We start from the raw sequence: 18,962 nt of genomic DNA, 5'->3' as shown, positions 1-18,962 counted from the left end.
AGGGGAGGTTTACGTTGGAAATGAGGAGACATTTCTTCTCAGAAAGAGTGGTCAGACATTGAACAGGTTGCCCAGGGAAGTGGTGGCATCACTGTCCCCATGGACGTTTAAGGAAAGGTTGGATGTGGTGCTTAGTTAGGAACATTGTTTATTGGGTGGCATTGGCAGAAAGATGGTGGTGGAATTGGATGATCTTGGAGGTCTTTTCCAACCTTTATGATTCTATGATTCTAAAAAGCTAAAGATTATCTTCCTCCAGGGCAGTACTTTGGCACATAGGTGAAAAAATGTGAAGGATGAAGACTGTGTGTATGAAGAGAAGGGGCTGGAAGTGTGCAAAAGGTGTTAAAAGCTTAGCTAGAGGCTTCTACATGTTGACACTGTAAGGGTGAGTTGTCATGAAAGGCCAAATAAATATAATCACACTTTTAACACATGGAAAGGAAGTGGAACACAGCACTGTGTTGTGGGCTGTGAACTCTGAAGGTAATGCCTAACAAATTTGCTTTCCAGTGGCCTTCATAGGGAAAATACAGTGACATATAGAAAGGGAAAATACAGTGACACCAAAAAGGTACATGGGAGTGGGGCTTGGTGAATTGATAAATCTGTGCCAAAGAGCCTTGTACCCTCAGTTGCATCCTTGAGAACTACAAAGGGTGCAGTCCTCTCATAACACAGCCGTGCAAATGTGCTAGGACAAACTTCTGGAAATGGTCAGGCATTGTTACTTTACGCAGGGAAAAAGAAGGATGTGTGGGTTTTGTTTGTTACTCGGAAAAGTCACTGCACTGAATTGTCAGAAACACTTTTCTATGCAGGAATAAAGGACTACAGAGGTTGGTGCTGTTGCCCTTGGCCTCATGAGGGCCTATGGCATGACTTTATTTCGCTGTGGTAACCAGAAGTGCCTCCGCCTGGTGAAACTTTGGACCACGGTGACACCAGGTGTAGACATCTGAACTTCACGGCAGAAACCAGACGTGCAGATTCAGGACTTTTAATGAGGTTCTTAGCACGTTTTCGCCTCAGGAACCATTCTTGACGAACTCCATCAACTCCGACAGCCGCCGCCAGGTGTCGCCGCGGCGCTGCCGGAAGGGACGCGGGCGGTGGTGGTGGTGGCGGCGGCGGCGGGACCCGCCCGCCCGGCCCGGCGCATGGCAGCGCGCTGAGGCGGGCCGCGCCGTGCAGGGCCGAGCCGGCCCGGGTGGCGGTGGTGGCGGCGGCCGGCGGGCCATGCTGCTGAAGCTGCTGCAGCGCCAGACCTACACGTGCATGTCGCACCGCTATGGGCCCTGCCTCTGCCTCGGCGGCCTCGTCCTCATGATCGTCTCCGCCCTGCAGTTCGGGGAGGTCAGTACGGCGGGCAGCGCGGTTCCGCCCTGCGCTTCGACCCGTGCCCTAGGGGCTGGGGGCTGGAGGGGAAGGGGCACGGCTGCGGTGCTGCCCCTGGCCCTGCACGGCACGGCGGGGCTCCAGCCGTAAACCCGGCTCCGAGCACGCCCGGGGCTGCTGTTAGCTCGTTTCCAGGGGAAAATGCTGCAGGAGCGCCTGCTCCCTTCACCTGTGCAGCTTAACCCCCTTCCAGCACCAGGTGATTTGTTGGTGCTGTGTTGTTTTTGTTCTGAGCAGCCTGACGGGGTTCTTGCTTAGCACAGCCTCCAGACAGCGATCGGGAGTGACAGGAGCTTGCTCCCCTCTAGAGTTTAAGGAGTTAAACCTGGCCTCCTGCAGTCCATCTTACTCCACTTGCTGCTGAGCAGTCAGTACTGCAGTGCAAGGGATGCGATACGACTCCTTCTTTTTCCGATAAAGCATTTTATACGCGTGTATGGTTGGTATATATCAAAGTTTCACTTCATATTACCCTGTCTATTTTGGAAGTCACCAGTGAGAATATCAGGAGAGGAAGAAAGATCTTGCTTCACTGCAGCGCTCAAGAAGCATTCACATAATTAAAGACTTGGTCAGTGTAGAAGTATGATGGCCGTGCTAAATGCAAGCAGACGGGTATTTCCCAATTCCTAAATTTCTCAATATTCTCAAGACAAGTTTTGCTGCTGTTATGGTGGTATTTTCCCCATTCCCCTGTTTTATTTTGATGGGATCCTTCAGACTTAAAAAGAGCCATGAAGAGCATTATCTGAAACTATATTTGAGCACAATCAGAAGTTTATTCTGCCTGGATGCTCACTGTCTCCCATAAGGTGCTTCCTGTCTGCTGCCTTGCAGTGGTCACAAGTTGCTGAAACACTTCGAAACCATGAGTGAGATTATTGAGCCATCTGTTTAGATGTGATTGTCAGCTTTTGTTTTAAAGCTGATTGATAGATATCTCTTGGTGCCATAAAACTTCAAGTAAACTTTTGCTTTTCCCCAGAATCGGGACCTAAGGCAAACCTCAGTATTTCTGAGAGCTTTTATAAACCACTTCAGTACTTGTCCAAGTTACAACTGATTTTGCTGAGAATGAGTCCAAGTCACTTCTCAGAAATACCAAATCTGAGTTTCCTATTTCCAGTCTCTTTAATACCAGAACTATTTGGAAAGCTTAGATACTATTTAGACAGCGAGCAAGTAAGTGGCAGATTGATGTGGGAGTGAATTTTCAAAACTCTATGTTAAGAATAAAAGAAAAGTGACCAGAAATCTTCTAATCGTGCTTGGTAAAAACACTCCTACCCCCCACCCCACCCAAAAAAGCAACAAACCAAACCAAATGTCTGCACAAATACAAAAATAAACAACCAAGCTCTTTAAAATAAATAAATAGATGATGACGAATAAGATCAGTAAGAGATGTTTGCGTGCATTTTGCCTATGAATTTTATGATTTAAAGTGTTCCTGTCCTGGTAAACAGTAGTAGTTTAAGGATTTAGGAGAGACTAGGCATGTGAAAATAAACACTGTCAGGCCTCTTCTGGCAACAGTAATAAGAATGGAAAAGATTTCTGTTCTGCAGTATACAGTCTGCAAGGCAGCAGCAAATAAAATTTATAGGACTTTTGAACTCAAAACCAAAAAATATTTCTAGTAATCATCAGGTGGACCACTTTAATGTTCCGTGGGGATTTCTTAAGCCATAAAAGCAGCAATGCCTATCAGCCTCTGTTGTCTGAACAGAGTTTGCGGTTCCTTTTTTCCCCCAGCCCCAGAGCCAGCTTTTTTTTGTCCAAGTAAGTAAAATTGCATCTGCTTATTTAGAGTCACACTAATATTTATATTAGTGCTGACATAGAAATGGGTGGTTAGAGCAAAAAAAAAAAAAAAAATGAGACTGGGAATAACGTCCTAACAGCCTCAAGATGAAATTTCAAAAAAAAAAAAAAAAAAAAGTATCCCAGTGAAATAACAGTGTACTGAGCGTGATTCAGCTGCAACGTCTGGGATAGCCAGGTGTAAGCCAGTGCTGTAGCCTAGTCTTGGATAAGTTTTGAGTTTTATGACAGTCTGCCTGTAAACCATTGTTAGCTGACCTTCCATAGGTCACTTAGCTTTGTAAAAATGTTTTATAAATGAAAGAAGAGAGACACTGCTGTCACATTGCTGATACAGTATCTCGTGATAGGCTCTCAATGTGTTTTTTCTTTAGTAGTTTTAAGTATCTGCATGTAAAGTTGAAGCAGAGGCCTGCAGGCATTATTGCAATGAGCGATGAGAGGAGAAAACAGTTACAGAAGCAGAAAGTATCAGGTGGGAAACCTGTAACTTCTTTTCCTAAACATTTATCCAAAGAGAGCTACCATGGTTCTTTTTTATTATAATTGCACAAATACAGAAAGCAAATGTTTGAATGGTTAACGTTTTTCTCCCAGAGAGCTGTATTCCTACAATAAAATACTTTTTTTTTTTTTTTAACTCAGATAATTCAGTATTTCTTCTAGAAGCGGATCAGTGTGTGTCAATTCTTAATTAGCAGTAATTACAGATGTTAATGTGTAGATAGCTTTCATTATGTACTGTTTTATACCAATATATTGGGCAGAAGGACATAATAACTTGGGCATGAAGAAGTGTAATAGTGTGTTTGATATTTAAGGAAGCAGATTTTATGCTCACCTTGTAAATTGTGTCCTTTGTGTAAGAGGAATGAGCTTGTACAGATGTGATTTGGACTACAAAGAGGCTGAGCAGCTTTGGAAATATATTTTGTGTGCTTGTCACTGACGTGTGATGGGACTTCCCCTTCCTCTATACACTTCAGAAGGCTTTAATTTACTTCAGCCTGCATGAGGGTAAAGAGATGTGTGTGTATCTACTTAAAATGAAGGGAGGTAGCCTCTAAAATTATGGTTTTGAGTGCTATTTTAAAGAAATGGTAGCGTTTATAGTTGCCATAAAACATAAGCAACAGTGACATTTAAATCTAAGAAGACTGGTGTAAAACAAGCGCTGTAATTTTGTTTTCCAGTACATATTTATATGTGCTACTGCACATAAAATAAACCACTGCCCTTTCATCTCTCTAAAGCAACACAAGATGATACTGTAGTCTTTAAGACTGAACTTCAGCTGTGAAAGATATGGAAAGTCTAAGAGCAGGATCTTCTATATCGAGAGATTTTTATCTCAAATTAGTCACGCTTTTTTGCTGTGTCAAAGCATATGAAACATTTTTAGTATTGGAAAGTCTGATTTCTCTGCTTGGAACCATGATTTCAAATACTCTGTTAGTAATAGAGATGCAACTACGTGCCTTTGTTCAATATTTATATGCGTGAGTATGTGTATATATACACACGTGTGTGTATTACACACACACATTTAAAAATAACACTGGAATGCAAACATGCAGCTTTCTGAAGTACCAATCTTCTTGTGATTGTGCTCCCAGAGAGCTAATGTGTGAATATGCTGGTGAATGGGTCTTGCTGGCAAAACATTGACGTTTTAGCTAAGTGATCTTGGTGGCTGGATGAAGCTGGGGGAGACGACCCTGCCTTCAGCTGTGTGTTCCCACCGTTCCTCGTCTGCCCCAGCATCCGAGCTGGGGAGACTAAGCTGATCTGTTTTCTGAAGGTTCATTTCCCTGCTGGTTTAGCTCCGTGACTTGGCTCGCTGCAGGGTCTGGCGAATGCCAGCTTCAAGTTAAAGGGAGGGGCAGAAATGCAGGGGAATGGAAGAGTCTGCAGCCCGCAGGAATACTGAGCTGTTGGGTTAGTTTGGCTGCCCTGTAAGACTCACCTGGACTGGGAAACACCTATTGTGTTTTAAGTTTGTGCCCAGGTTAATCTACATAATTTGATATGCCCTGGGCTGGCTGTTTGTTTTCAAAGCTCAGATTGCAGAGATAGACTCCAGTATGTCCTATATGAGAACAGGAAGGAAGATGATGAAGATTGTGCAGGATGGGGGGGGTCCTGCTTGTACTGAAGTATATTTGTTTTAGGGCCTCAGTTTTGAGAGGATGCTGCTGCATTAAAAAAAAAAAAAAAAAAAATCATAGAATCATATAATCATAAAATCATTAAGGTTGGAAAAGACCTTTACAGTTATCTGGTCCAACCATCACCGAACTACCAATGCTACCCTCTAGACCATGCCCCTAAAGGTTAAGAGACAAGGAGGAGGTAATCAAAATGAATAGTAACTTAAGAAGTGTGCCCACAAAACATGAAGTCCTTTCTTGCAGAGAAAAAAAAAAAAACAACAATGTTTATCTTAATTGTGTGCTCTAAGTTCTGTGTCTGATTGCTGGCTCGGTGTAATAATTTAGTTTGGATTAATTAAGTCAGATGTGCTCTAATGTGTAGATCAAATTGAGTGAAATCAGTCATGAGTAAAAGTTTCAAAAGTAAGTGTCTAATTTTAGAAGCTGGTGACATTGAGTGTTTTTCTTTTCAGGTTGTGTTGGAGTGGAGTAGAGACCAGTATCATGTTATGTTTGATTCATACAGAGACAACGTTGCCGGCAAATCATTTCAAAATCGGTGAGCTATATTTGTAGTTAGCATATTGCACGTTTTACTGCTCAATGAATTCTCAAATATTTAAATCAGATATTCCAGAAGAAGTAACATACTGCTGAGTAGTACTTTATTATAAGGGCTCTAAATCTGTGATGAATTGTTAACTTAGAGATTCTAAAACTGTGAGTTAGTGATTAATATCCAAACTTGGAAGGCGTTTGGGATTTGGAAGTTCTAGTCATATACAGCAGTTTCTTTTAAATGCATTTAATTCATCCAGTCTATAAGGAGACATCAAAATGACAGTAATGTTAACAGCGAAGGCAGTACATGAAATATTTTCTATATTAAGGTAAGAAAACGTAAGTACTGTTCCTGTGCACTTAAAATTCCAACTTCTAGTGTTTTGAAAAATCTATTTTTGATTTACCTCGAGTTTTCTGTGGCATTTCATGTGGGACATTATTTAGCAGAAAAGTCACAAAGGTAGCAAGAGAAAGCTTTTTAAAGCAAGCTGAATACACGGGAGAAGTCACAACAAATTGGAAACTAAGTCAGATGGGTCATTTGCTTCAGTTGTGCTAACTTCTGTGTGGCTGCTTGTGGTTTCATAGTTCATATCTGAATAGTCACAGGGTCTGTTGCTCAGGAAGTCAGTGGACGGTGAATTGGTAGGTGGAAGAAGCTTACTAAGGAGATATCATCTGACCCTTTTAAGTGTTGATGCACTTGACTGGAAAAAGCCCTGAAAGCAGATGTGTAATCTGCCTTGAGGTTTGTTGAATCATGAGACAGTAGAAATGATCAAATCAGTTCATCATGTTTTAGCTGCTGCAAGATAATTCTTTAAAAGTACATTGCACGGTATTTGTGAATACTACTTGCTATTTCATCTCTTACTTCCCTCCCCTGTTTTCCAAAGGAAGACAGATAAAGCAGAGTGATACAACTCGTACAGATTATTAACTTAATGTGCATGTGTTTTTGCAGTGCTAGAGTGAAAGCATGGTTGTTTCTGTCAGTAAGAAGTTCTGCCTTCGTGTTAATTAAGTACAGAGTTTTTACAAAATGGCAGTTCGTCCAAAACGAAATTGCAAGTCTTACTGTCATGATGTAATAGTCAAAATTAGTCAAATAGTCAACTTACATTTCTGTGGTGTACTTTCATACTTCATTTTAGTCAGCTCATCTTGGGCCTAATCTGTTTGCCAGACTAGTATCTGTGACGAAGACCAAAAGAATAAATCCACATGAAGGAAAAACATAGTTACAGAGTTTAAGTGAAGAAAGTTTTTGAATTTTTCTGGCCTTAACTTACAGAAGACTTTGTGTATTTAAAATAATGTTAGAGAAGGATAACGTGGAAGTGGCTTTCCTGTTCCTTTTTAATTTTAAAGCAAAATGCCATTAGGTGCTTTTCAAAATATGTCTCTGTGCTTTTTAAGAGGTTTTGAAATTAACCAGAAAGCTTTGAAAGAGACCACAAAGGTGAAATCTTCACACTGTTGCTGATCCTAATTGGTAGCAGTGTTAATTAGGACCAAAAGGTTATTATTATTGTTGTTGTTGTTATTATTGTTATTATTACTGTTATTATTATGTTTGATAACCACTACTTTCCCAAACAACGTGTGTCAATTTGCTGTAAAAATATGTTAAGAAAAATTCAGGTTAACTTCTATTTAGATAAATTGTAAACTAATTGATCAACAAACAGTTCGCTTGCTTTGATAGCTTTTATTATTTATTTTTTTTTGTAGTTGTCTCTGTAGACATTACTAATGAAAATCAAGCCACACCAGCATTAATTCAGAGCTGACATTTTAATGCTACAAGTTAAATGTAGTAAATTACACAGTTCTATTTGCTATTGTATAGAAACAAGCTATTAACAAATTATAAACTGGGGAGTGGCTTTACAGAAGTATAAATAGTACTAAAATTGCCTCATAGCCTAGACTGAGTTGGAGTTTAGGCTTTTCTTTTCCCACATTTTATGTTCTTAAATGAAGGCTGTGTAAATAAACTCTGCCCTTTGCCCAGAAGACTGAGAGTTGTGCACCTTTGAGATCAGCTAATTTGAGTCAGGTGCTTCCACCTAAAACACGTTTCCTAGCTGTAGAAATCAGGGGACTGCCAACCCAATAATTTAACTGATCACAACAAGCATGGAAAAGCTGGAGGAGCTCCTGCCATTGAATTTCTAATTCTGTAAAAGACTGAAAACGTACAGTGAGTTGCACTTGTTAATGAGCCAGAGGTTACTGTGTCTGCTGACAAAGAGGTAAAATAACTGATTGGGGGGGGTACCTGTAATGTGCAAATTAACTTTGTCAGCTGAAAATGTAGCCTCCTGCAGAGTATTGCACCTCAGAAGTGAGGTAGGCTTTCTGGATGGTACTGCTGGGGAAAGGCAGTGCCTCCTGTTACGTGTTCAAACCATCTTTAGAGTGACCCCCCCAGCAGACCTTAGGTGTCATAGCTCAGTTTTTAGGAACAGCAGTGAACTGAGTGCAAAATGTTCACGTCCCTTGTGTTGTGACCAGCCACTAGCTGCCCGTTTGCCAAATTCTGCACTTCAGTTACTGAGTCTCAGCCAGTACAAAACAAAGCCGGGTGGAAATTGTCTGCATGTCGTGCTGTGCAAGGGAAGATGGAGGAGATACCTACAAACTGCCTGTCTCTCTGTTGTTTGAAGGATGCCACGCAGTGGGTGGGGAGCGAGCACCTTTTCCTTGGATATTTCATTGTGTGTCCCAGTGGATCTCAGTTTTAAAACACTTGCTCAGTGATTGCTATCCAAACACTGCTTTTCTCCTGTTTGTTTTCACTTGTCTGTTTCATGAAAACAAATGACAGAGAGAGAAATCAACATCCAAGGGTCTAAGTTTCAGTTCAGTTTAATGTGCTTGGCAGGAGGCTGGGTTGTTGCATTCTGCTAAGTGTGTGAAGTCCTTCTGTAGTTTAGGAAGGTATTATAGCTTGACAGTGGAACTTATGAAAATAATGGTTGGGGCATCCCCCTGCTCTCTGGGACTGAGAGGTTCATCTCTGGCAGCAGCCTGCAGCACCTGCTGAAACAGAGCTGTGGGCCTCAGGGAGGAGATAACCACAAACAAATAGAAAATAAGTACTCAAAACCTTTTCTTTGGTGCATCTCCCTTAGGTATGCTAGGACATCTCTAACTGTTCAGCAACAGTTCCACAGTATTAAATTGTGTCAAGATTGGGTTCCACTGCTGTATCTAGTGTCTGAATTCATGTATCCTACTTGGGTTGTTAGTTTGTGAAATGCTCTGTTACTGAGATCTAAGAGGTGTTAGGATAAAGACGTGGTTCTGCAGAGATCTTACTGGCTGTGGGCAATTAAATAACACAAAGTGTGATTTAAGTCTTTACACTTTGTGCTGTCCTGTCTAATTTTGGTAGCTGGTGAATTAAAGATATGCCTAGATGCTGGTATTGTCTTGAGAAATATTTAATGGGTTGCTAGGTGTTTGATTATAGGTTAACATGTCAGTGAAATTTAGAGTATAAATGGTAAATTTCATATAGTTAGTGAATTGTTATGGCCTCTGTAGGTCTTCTTTTGGTTTCATGTCTGTGCTGTTTTGTCAAAGGCTTGTGTATAATTACGAAATTATATCTATTTATAGCTGAAGGGAAGCTTTTTTCTTTGTCTCTTCAGCTCAGACACCAAGCATTTTTGTTGCTTGATGGGAACTGCTATTGTAGGATGCCACAAACACTTGTAATGTAATATTAAACAGCTCATGTAGCTTTCATTTGAATTATGTAGGCTGTGTTTACCCATGCCGATTGATGTGGTATACACCTGGGTGAACGGCACAGATGTTGAACTGATCAAAGAATTGCAACAGGTCAGAGAACAGATGGAGGAAGAACAGAAAATAATGAGGTAATAATCTCATGTATTTTTTTTCCCTTGCACTAACAATAGCAATCTAATGTGGTAGTAGCCCTCTTTCTTTTCTCCCTTGTTGCTCAACGTGAAAATTCAAAGCAAGTTTCTGTCTTCGTTTGATTATTCTCAAAACCTCCTTTCAGTTCTACATTTAGCCATGAAGTGCTGTCTAATCAGAAAACTGTTTAAAATATAGAGCATAATAATTTAAAGTAATTAAGGCTGATCTGTCTTGAATTTGTAAAAACGCTGTGCGGAAAACTGTGCTTTTTTGTTTGTCATGTTGTATGGATTTCTGTAACTGTTTCTGGATAATAATAAAACTGTATCTTTCACATTTAACATCTCTTCATCCCCCTCCTACTCATCCCCCAATATTTCTTTTTGTACTGGGCTTAATAACATATACTTGAGCATATGTTTGTTAAAGGCTCCTTAAAAATAGATTCGTAGTCTCCTAAACACAGAAACTGAGGAAGAGGAAAATAATTTATTCAGATTATAGACGTATTATTCAACCATTTAACTAAGGCAACAGGGAGGGCGATGTAATGCTGCATTCAGAATGTTAGAGATTGTGCTACACTGGTCTGTAAAATTAATCATCTAAAGACTTCAGATAGTGCACAGCTTTGTTTTCCAGCAAACACACGCAGCTACAGATACCTTGGGTTGTTTTGTAACCACTGATTTAATTCTTTATTAGCAACTCCATGATCGTGTGATCAGTTTTGAACAGAAAAATGCTAAATGAAAGAACAAGACTTTATTTTAAGTGTTTATTTTAATTGTTAATTCAGAATAATAATCAGAAATCCACAAGTGAGTGTAAAGATTCATCTGATTTTTGGCATGTTATGACTTGCAAATTAGGTACCATTAACAGTGTGATCACAACTGAAGTTCTAGGCCTCTGGTTTGCTACTTAAATTGCAAAATGCATTAAGTGTAAACATCTTAAATATAGACATGGTCTCTGCTCTGAAGAGTTTTCATGTTTATATTAATCATTTCCTAGTAGTTTACATAACAAACATTTGTGGTTTCAGCCCTGTGATACTTCTGGGCAAAGAGATGCTGTGATTCCTGTTTTAGCAAGGGAAAAACACACATTTTGTCCTTCCATAACACCGATCTGGAAAGTTTATGTCAAGCTCAGGAGTAAGACTCATGACCATGTCATGTTCATCAACTACAGGGACAGCTGGTTCTCCCCCTTGTAGATAACAACATCCCCTGGCCTCCACCCCCTTTGTATTTTGAAATTGGTTAGCACAGTTTAAAAAATAAAAATAAAAAATGGTTCAGAGGATCAGGATGACTGTGGAAGACAAAGGCAAAGACTATAAATCTCTGCTAGTGAGCATGTATTCTGTACTGCATAGTAAAACTTAGTAATTTGTTACTTTTTTATTGATCCACCTGAATCAAATTAGTCACTGTCCAAGTGATTTCTTCATCAGTAGGAGAGAGGGTAGCTTGATGGATGGTGCTTCTCTTTTTGTTGGTGTGTGTTGGTGCCCTTGGGATCATATTATTATCATTAATTTTTTTTGCATCACCATAGCTCTACCTGTGCATTAATCTTCATCAGTTTCTGCATGCACACGGCCTATGCGTGGTAGACCTTAACAGAATACGTATCATAAACTAAACTATGAACTCACTCCAGTTTCGGGTCATTCTCCCTGGTTTATTATCAGTGCTTTTCCTATTAACAGCAGCTTCATTAAATAATCTGATAGTAACCCCTGAAAATCTTGTTGGCAGAGTCCCACTGCTGCAGCTCCCAGCACAAGCAAGGATTTTTGGGTTCTGCTGTGCAAGGGTGCACAGTGAGGGAGCACATGTCAGCCTGTGCTTGCCTAAGTAGGCTAATGGCAAGGCATTGGCAGTTTTATAGCTGGGTTATCGCTGATTTCACAACATGTTCCTGACTCAATTAGAATTCTGAAATTAGGTTTAATTCTTTACCACCGACTCAGAGTTACTTAATGGGGTTGTTTTCATTTTGTAATAGGGAAATCCTTGGAAAGAATGCAACAGAACCAACAAAGAAGAGGTAAGGGGTTTTTGTTTTTTTTTGTTTTGTCTTGGCTATAAATTGAAATAAACTATGTCCTACTCATTTTTAGCTGAAAGCAACTGTTGGGGAGGTGAAGTAACGGGGTGTATTGTGTTTGTTTTTCTATGGCCTGAGCATGCATTCCTTCTGTGTCATTTCAAGAGAAGTTGACAACATGATAATATTTATGTTGAATAACAGTAATGCAGCTGTGAGCCTCTTAGTGTGACAATTTCTGAAATTCAAAAAACATTTACTTGTCCCTAGTTAGGCATAGTTCATATTTGGAGTGTGGATTTTTAGTGCATATGTACCTTGAGTTTTATAATTCAAACACATTAAGATTATTTTTTTTCTGACAGTACCTTTACCTGCCATTTGTGTACACAGTGCTGTACGTCACTGTTTGTGGAGGGGCCAAGGCTTATGTGTCTGTGCACTGCCAGGAAGCAGCAGGGCCTGCTCTGTCCTGCTCTTAACTTGGCCTGGTTGTTCCGTAGAGATCTTTCTAAGGTGTCCTCTGTAGTCAAATCTCTGCAAATGTTGAAATATTTGAAACAAATCTTTGAAATTTTGAAAAATAAAAATACATGGTTGAGAAAAGAGGTGTTTTTTTCTGAGGAGAGGAGGCAAGAATTTGGGAACAAGTTACAGGAATGTGCTGAACTGTAACAGTAGGATATTTGTTTTCTACAGCAAAATAAGTATGCTTTTAATTGTTCCCACCCTTTCTTCTACAGATATTAGAAATAATTGATCAGATTTTACAAAAACATCTCTCATTGCACTCAGCATTGATTTTTGTTGTAAATTTTCTAGTGGTGTTAAATATACCTTTGGTATTTTGCTACAGTGAGAAGCAACTGGAATGTTTGCTGACACACTGCGTTAAAGTGCCAATGCTTGTCCTGGATCCTGCACTGCCGACCAATGTCACGCTGAAAGACCTCCTGTCCATTCATCCTGCTCTACAAGCTGCTAACAATATGTTCTTTGTAGCAAAACCAAAAAATCCTTCTACCAATGTGACAGTAATTGTTTTTGATAGCCCTAAGGATGGTAAGAACATTTGACGGTTTCCACATCGTTTTCTAGGGAAAGATTTTTACTAAGTTGCTGTGAGTTAGGTTGTATTGTCTTCCATCACTGACTCTGCCACTAATTTTCTGTTTGACTTTAGCAAGTTGTACTGTCTCTCTTCCCCTCAGTCCATTTCTTTAAATGATGGCATCAGCGATACTGTTTCTCATCTCCCAGACATCTGATTATGAAAGATTAAACAGTTCTGTACTCCTAAAGTACTGTTGCAAAACAGACTTGATATCTGAAAATCTGTGTTGCACTGATGATCTCAGAAGACTGAGGCTAAGACTGAGGATTAGTTTTAGAAATCATCTTTTAATTGCTGTGATGTGAAGGCTGAATATTGTGCAAAAAGTTCTGCTTTTGTTTAAAGGATTGCACACCGTAAAACAAAATTATCTATGTGTTCAACACTTACAAGTAGTATCTTAGAACAGGTACAGGCTTCTTGTCTTAATACATAGTGCCCAACCCACTACCACCTACTTGCCCAAACACTGGTGTTTGTTTTACCAGCAAGATTATTTGACAAGCATAAAGACAAATCTTCACTCAATAAACATCCAAAACTCCTTAATTTGCAAAAGTCTATCTTAGTTTCTGGAATATACAAAAGAAGTGACTTCAAGTTTTTGATTTGCAATGTATTTTATTTATTCTAGTTGAAGCTGCCCATTCTGGAATGTTAAAAGACAACAGCAAACAGATAGTATGGAGAGGCTACTTGGTATGTACTTTTAAAATCTGTTACTTAGCTTTTAGCTTTTGTATGTCCTAAACTTGTCCTAAACTAATATGTTTTTTAGAAAGTATTTCTCTGCTATATACTCTTCATAACTCACACATTGTAAGAAGTGAAAGCTTTTAAAATTACCTGTATTTCAGTGTTGGAAGTTCGGGTTAAATGACAGATCTATAGTCTTTTAAATCTGTCATCTGCTGAAGGGTTTTTAGATAATGTGAAATACTAGAAATTTAAAGAAAAGACTTTTTTTTACCCTGTCATTCTGTTTTTAGACTACAGACAAAGAAGTTCCAGGCCTAGTGTTAATGCAAGACCTGGCCTTCCTTAGTGGATTTCCAGCTACGTTCAAAGAAACAAATCAGCTACGAACAAAACTACCAGAGAGTCTGGCCTCTAAAGTGAAACTGGTAAGGACATGGAGGAAAGAGTGATTTCTTTGTATTGTTTTTTGTTATTTTTAAGTACTTCACATACAGACCTTACTTACCTAGCAAGAGAACTGTTGCAGGTGACAGGATGTTTCTGATAGTTATCTGTGACCCTTTTCCTGAGTTGTGAAGAATAGTAAATAGTGACTCAAATTGTTGCCTTCCAAATGCCAATTGCCCATTCTGTGGCTGCAAGTTACTAGGCTTTAGGTTTTTAGCCTACAACTAGTTGAAAAATACCAGACTTTCCAGTTTCTCTCAGCCATTTGCTACAGGCTGTTGTCTTACTGAAGTGTATTGTATCACTGGTTTGTTAAATGCGACAGAATTTTGTTTGTGTGATTTCTTAGCTTTTTTTATTCCTTCTTTGCTTTTGGAAGAATAGTCTTAATAGTAAGAGCAATGAATTGTTTCACAGCTGAATGCTGTATTTCTTTCTGCCAAGTACTCTGTATGCTACAAAGTGATTTGTACTTAATTTATCTATCTGCAAGACAACAGTAGAACACAATTTGTGTGACTGTGCCGTCCATTAACATTTTGTGCCTTCCTTTCTCTCCTAATATTTGGACAACTTTTCCAGTTACAGACCTGTTTAACAGACAGGTAAAAATTTCAGAAAGCTGTCAAAATCATTGTCTTATGTATGACAATGGATCTTACGGAGAGATGTGAGTGAGCGTTCCTTCTGAAGGAAGTGCTCAACAGGATAAAGAATGCTGGTCTGCTGCTGGTTAACCAAGCTGAATATTCTGTAATGAGAGCTCTGGGAAGATGGTGATGTGAAAGGGGCTGAGGCCAGGGAGTTTGTACAGGAGAAGGGAGTTAGCAGGGCTTAAGGGTATGTAGAGACTTGGGATGTCAATCCATAAAAAAAATCTTTGTTAGTCAGATGCCCACTTGTAGAATGTGATAATTCAGTTTGTGGCCTGTTCTTGGTACTTGAAAGAGTATGACTTGCTTTCCTTTTCTTTCTATAAAAGGCTGGGTTATCAAATCATTTATTCAGCTGCAGCTGAAAGGATACTTTTAAAATGGTTTCATAGGCCGGTCGTGCTCCCATTTAATGCAAGCTAAATTTCTTCATTCTTGTCTTAGCAAGACAAGCAAGTTATTTTAGAATCTCAATAACAATGGTTAGAAACCTCATTAAGTAAACATATTTGTACCTCTCACCCTACCCACTCTTAAGTAGCTTACTAGAAATAGCTCTTAAATAGTGTTTTTTTTTTAAACTTAAATAGCTCTTCTCTTTTGGTTTTGTTTACATCTCCTGTGTATTAGTAGAGAGTACATATACGGCTTCTCCTAGCATTTGTTTTAGTGAGTTTTTTTAGTGAGTTAATCACTAATTTGTTTAGTGAGTTAATCACATTGTTATTGCTATTTGCACAGCACTGGCTCTCCATTTCTCTCATGCTTCTGACAGCCCTTTCCTGATGTTCTCACTGTGAATTTGTCTGTCTTCAACATGATCAACTAGACTTTTGTACAGTATTTTAAATGAAGCATCACCAGAACTTTCTATACAGTGATAAGTTCATAGTACATAGCTAACCCAAGGCCAGCAGACTTGCTGTATGCTATGTTATGCTTATTGTAAACAACATTGCCAGTATTTCTACATGACCTCCATTGCTTCCTACCACTACTTTGTACAGATGCTGTTCATAAAATAGTCTACCATCACTCACAAAAATAGCAAGAAGTGTTTTCTGGTGTGGTAGTGGCATCCTTCCACTTTTTTCTCAGTGGTCCATTGGTAAGATTGCAGTGGGTACTCATGAGGTCCATCTACCAGTCCGTGTTTCTTTTAAATGCTATCACTATGTTTTCTTAAAATAGCTTTAAAGAAATGGTGTTTAATGTAGGGAAATAGATAGTTATCCAAGAGGAGTTCGTACTTAAGTTTTTCTCTCTGAGATTCTAGTTTCTTTGTTTCAAGCCTGAGTAAGGAATGTTGGTTGAATGCTTCCTGGCTTAGAGACATTGGAAGAATCCAAATGTAAATACATTGAAGGGGAAAGGATAGCGTTTGATTCTTACTGTAGATAGAGCTATACTGAAAATGCTAAAATGTTGAGAGCTCAAACTGCTTTAAATAAACAAACAAACAAAAAAAGCCAACAACTTAAAACAGGATCCTGAAAGTGAAATATATGTAAACACATTTAAATAATTTTAAAATTACATATTTTCTTTGCTGAAAACATCTTTGTCTAATTGCTGCCTTCATTTTGAAAAAAAAGAATGAAATTAGTAGGACAGTCATGGCAACTGGAAATCCCTGAGCTAAAATGCTATTATGCATTTAAAAGCAAGTTGAAACATCTTCGAGCTCATACAACAATTGTTCTTTGAGAATTGCTGCCAACAGATTCTCATTTCCTAAGAATCTGTACATAGTCCTGTGGTTGTCATAACCTGTGTCTGTTTCTAGACAATAAGAGTGGTAAATTAAGAACACCAGTTTGCAGACTGGAATTTTGCTATTCTCTCTGTTGGCACGTCTCACCTGCAGTAAAAGACTGAAAATCTGCTTGGACATACAGTATTTCAAGATCTTTGAGTGCAAGTTCAGCCTTTTGGGCATGTAGTCTTTTCTAGTACCTCAGCACAGAGTAAGTTACAGGTTGCTGGTAGCTGTAGCACGTTTGACTTAATGAATCTGAATTGCTCAGAATACCTTTGACTTCGATTACCTGCTCTATTCATTTATTCAAATTGCCCCTCAGCAATCAAGAAATTTAGTAACAAGATGTTCCTTCACTTGTCTTTGTTTTAATTTGAAATCAATTGACTCATGTTTTCCTCACCCAGGGTTATTTTCTAGGAGCAGCTTTTCTGTAATGTCCTCGTTAATTGCCAGATTGGTATCTGAAATAATATTGCCTCATTGCAGTGATAACTTGGTGGAAAAGAAATCTGTCTCATTTCCACATCAGGGAATATACTGGAGCACCATCCTAGACAATGTTTGTTCTCTGGTCTAACTTCATAGATACAAGCTCTCATAATAACACAGTTCTGAGGAACATTCTCCCTGCCTACTCTTTCTTTTGAATATTGGAATACCTGTCATTATTTGTGGTATAGTGGTGTTTTTTTTCTTATTCCCTTACAAAAGACACTTTCTAACTTATTTCTTTAATTCATTATTGAACTATTATTCCAGTGAGTTTTGATGATTTTTCTCCTTGATACTCCTGTGTGGAATTTTGCTTCCAGGACTGAGAAGTTCCTAATTCTCTCCAGGTTTTCTGCCATAAATCTGTAAAGCACAGACCTTATTCATAGCCCATATCTCTTAAGTTATAATGGACCTTCCATCAAGAGGTGCTTTCTTTTGTGAATGCCTTGGAAGAGTGAAATACCCAGATTCGTCCTTATTACTTATGAGCAATCTGCTGGGTTTTATTCTCTTGTGGTTTCAAGACTTGTTAGAGTAGAATGATTCTACCTGGACCTTAATTTTTTGACTGCCATTCATAGCTATGGATGATCATCTTTTTTCATTCCAGCAGCATCCCTTAGTAGTATTATTTACTCCATCAAAAAGCGTGCTGGATGGATTATTTCTGTGTTTCAATTTTGCTTCTCGTGTCTGTGTAACTGTTTAATTTCTTGTCTGTATCCAAGCTCATTTCTAGTTTAACTCTTTAACAAATATGCAAAATGCTAGAGTTTGGGGTTTTGGTTTGCTGTTCAGATGAACATAGAGGCTACATCTCTGGTGCCTTGGATGTATCTCCTTTGTCTGTTTTCATGGGAGTGATATCCCTTGCCTATTTTCTTTCTGTGTGATTTTTGTTTACCCCGCCTAGGTTGTTTTTTAATCTTTGTTGACAGTTATGTGTCAACCAGGCGATTGTTGATCTTTGTGCTGGTTCTGTTCTCCTGCATGCATTCTTATCTTTCTGTAGATGTTATCACTGCGACCAGCTTGCTATCTGTTCCTAGGAGCTGCTTCTCTGCAATTTGGTTAGGCACTTCTCTGTGTAAACACGTTTTTTTCTCAGGTATCTAATGCATTCTGCAGTTTCACCATCCAGTTGTCATTGTATCATTGCTCTGTGTGTGTGTGTGTCCCTCCTCTAGTAGTGGCTGCTTTAGAACAATTAAATTGAGATTAGTATTCAGTGCTTGGTAATAGTGAGGTAGGTAGCAGGTTCACCCCCAGCCAGACTTCTACTCTTGTTAGCAGCAATTTATTCATATTAAACCTATAATAGAGTGTAAGCGTATAAATATAAGATGCTTATTTACGAAGTCAGAGATTATACACAATAAGTGTCAATGTGATTTGTTTTTATAGAAACATTTACTGAGATCCTTGCTCAGAATCAGTTCTCCTTTCAGTGGAAGTTATAGGTAGGCAGTTGTGGTAAATGTCAAGTGTGCTGCTCCCCTTACCTGGGGGAGAGCTGCTTGATTCATGCTGCTGTTAAGCAGAAGAAAGGTTGGTTGTTTAGTCTCCACTGTAATTTCCAGTGATTCCTCTGTAGTTGCCACTCTAGCAGTCTAAGGTTTGTGAAGTACTGTGAGATATGTGGTGGAGAGAAGGCAAGTTGCACCTGAGTTAGGCTAGATTTGTTTCATAGATGCCTCCTTATTCTTAAAGAGTTCCTCCGTACTCTTTTGAAGTGGCTGTTTCTTAGTGCAGTGCTGAAAATACAGAAAAAAAATAACTTAAAATTTCATCAGTGCTACTGTTTGAAAAGAATAAAGGTGTTAAGAAGAGAAAGGGAGGAATGTAGCTGTTGATACATTTGTGTTGATTATGTTGTTTTAATTGGATCATTT

General features: G+C 39.0%; 1 protein-coding gene across 3 annotated transcripts in view; it reads left to right on the top strand.

The window, feature by feature from the left end:
* The first annotated feature begins 1,145 nt into the window (after positions 1-1,145).
* Positions 1,146-18,962, top strand: part of GNPTAB (N-acetylglucosamine-1-phosphate transferase subunits alpha and beta) — a 43,577-nt gene continuing 25,760 nt past the window's right edge. For 2 of the 3 annotated variants that reach the window (XM_084519858.1, XM_084519859.1), the window contains exons 1-7: positions 1,147-1,356; positions 5,849-5,934; positions 9,713-9,832; positions 11,859-11,900; positions 12,757-12,962; positions 13,649-13,713; positions 14,004-14,138. In XM_084519858.1, the coding sequence (XP_084375984.1) occupies positions 1,240-1,356; positions 5,849-5,934; positions 9,713-9,832; positions 11,859-11,900; positions 12,757-12,962; positions 13,649-13,713; positions 14,004-14,138 (771 nt within the window). In that variant the 5' untranslated portion in view covers positions 1,147-1,239. Of the gene's footprint in view, positions 1,357-5,848; positions 5,935-9,712; positions 9,833-11,858; positions 11,901-12,756; positions 12,963-13,648; positions 13,714-14,003; positions 14,139-18,962 lie in introns of all 3 variants that reach the window. The other variant, XM_084519860.1, reaches the window with a different exon arrangement.

The sequence above is a fragment of the Aythya ferina genome, assembly GCF_964211825.1.
Source record: "Aythya ferina genome assembly, chromosome: 1".
Taxonomy (NCBI): domain Eukaryota; kingdom Metazoa; phylum Chordata; class Aves; order Anseriformes; family Anatidae; genus Aythya; species Aythya ferina.
Note: the sequence above shows the minus strand (reverse complement) of the source record. Positions and strands in the feature narration are given on the sequence as shown.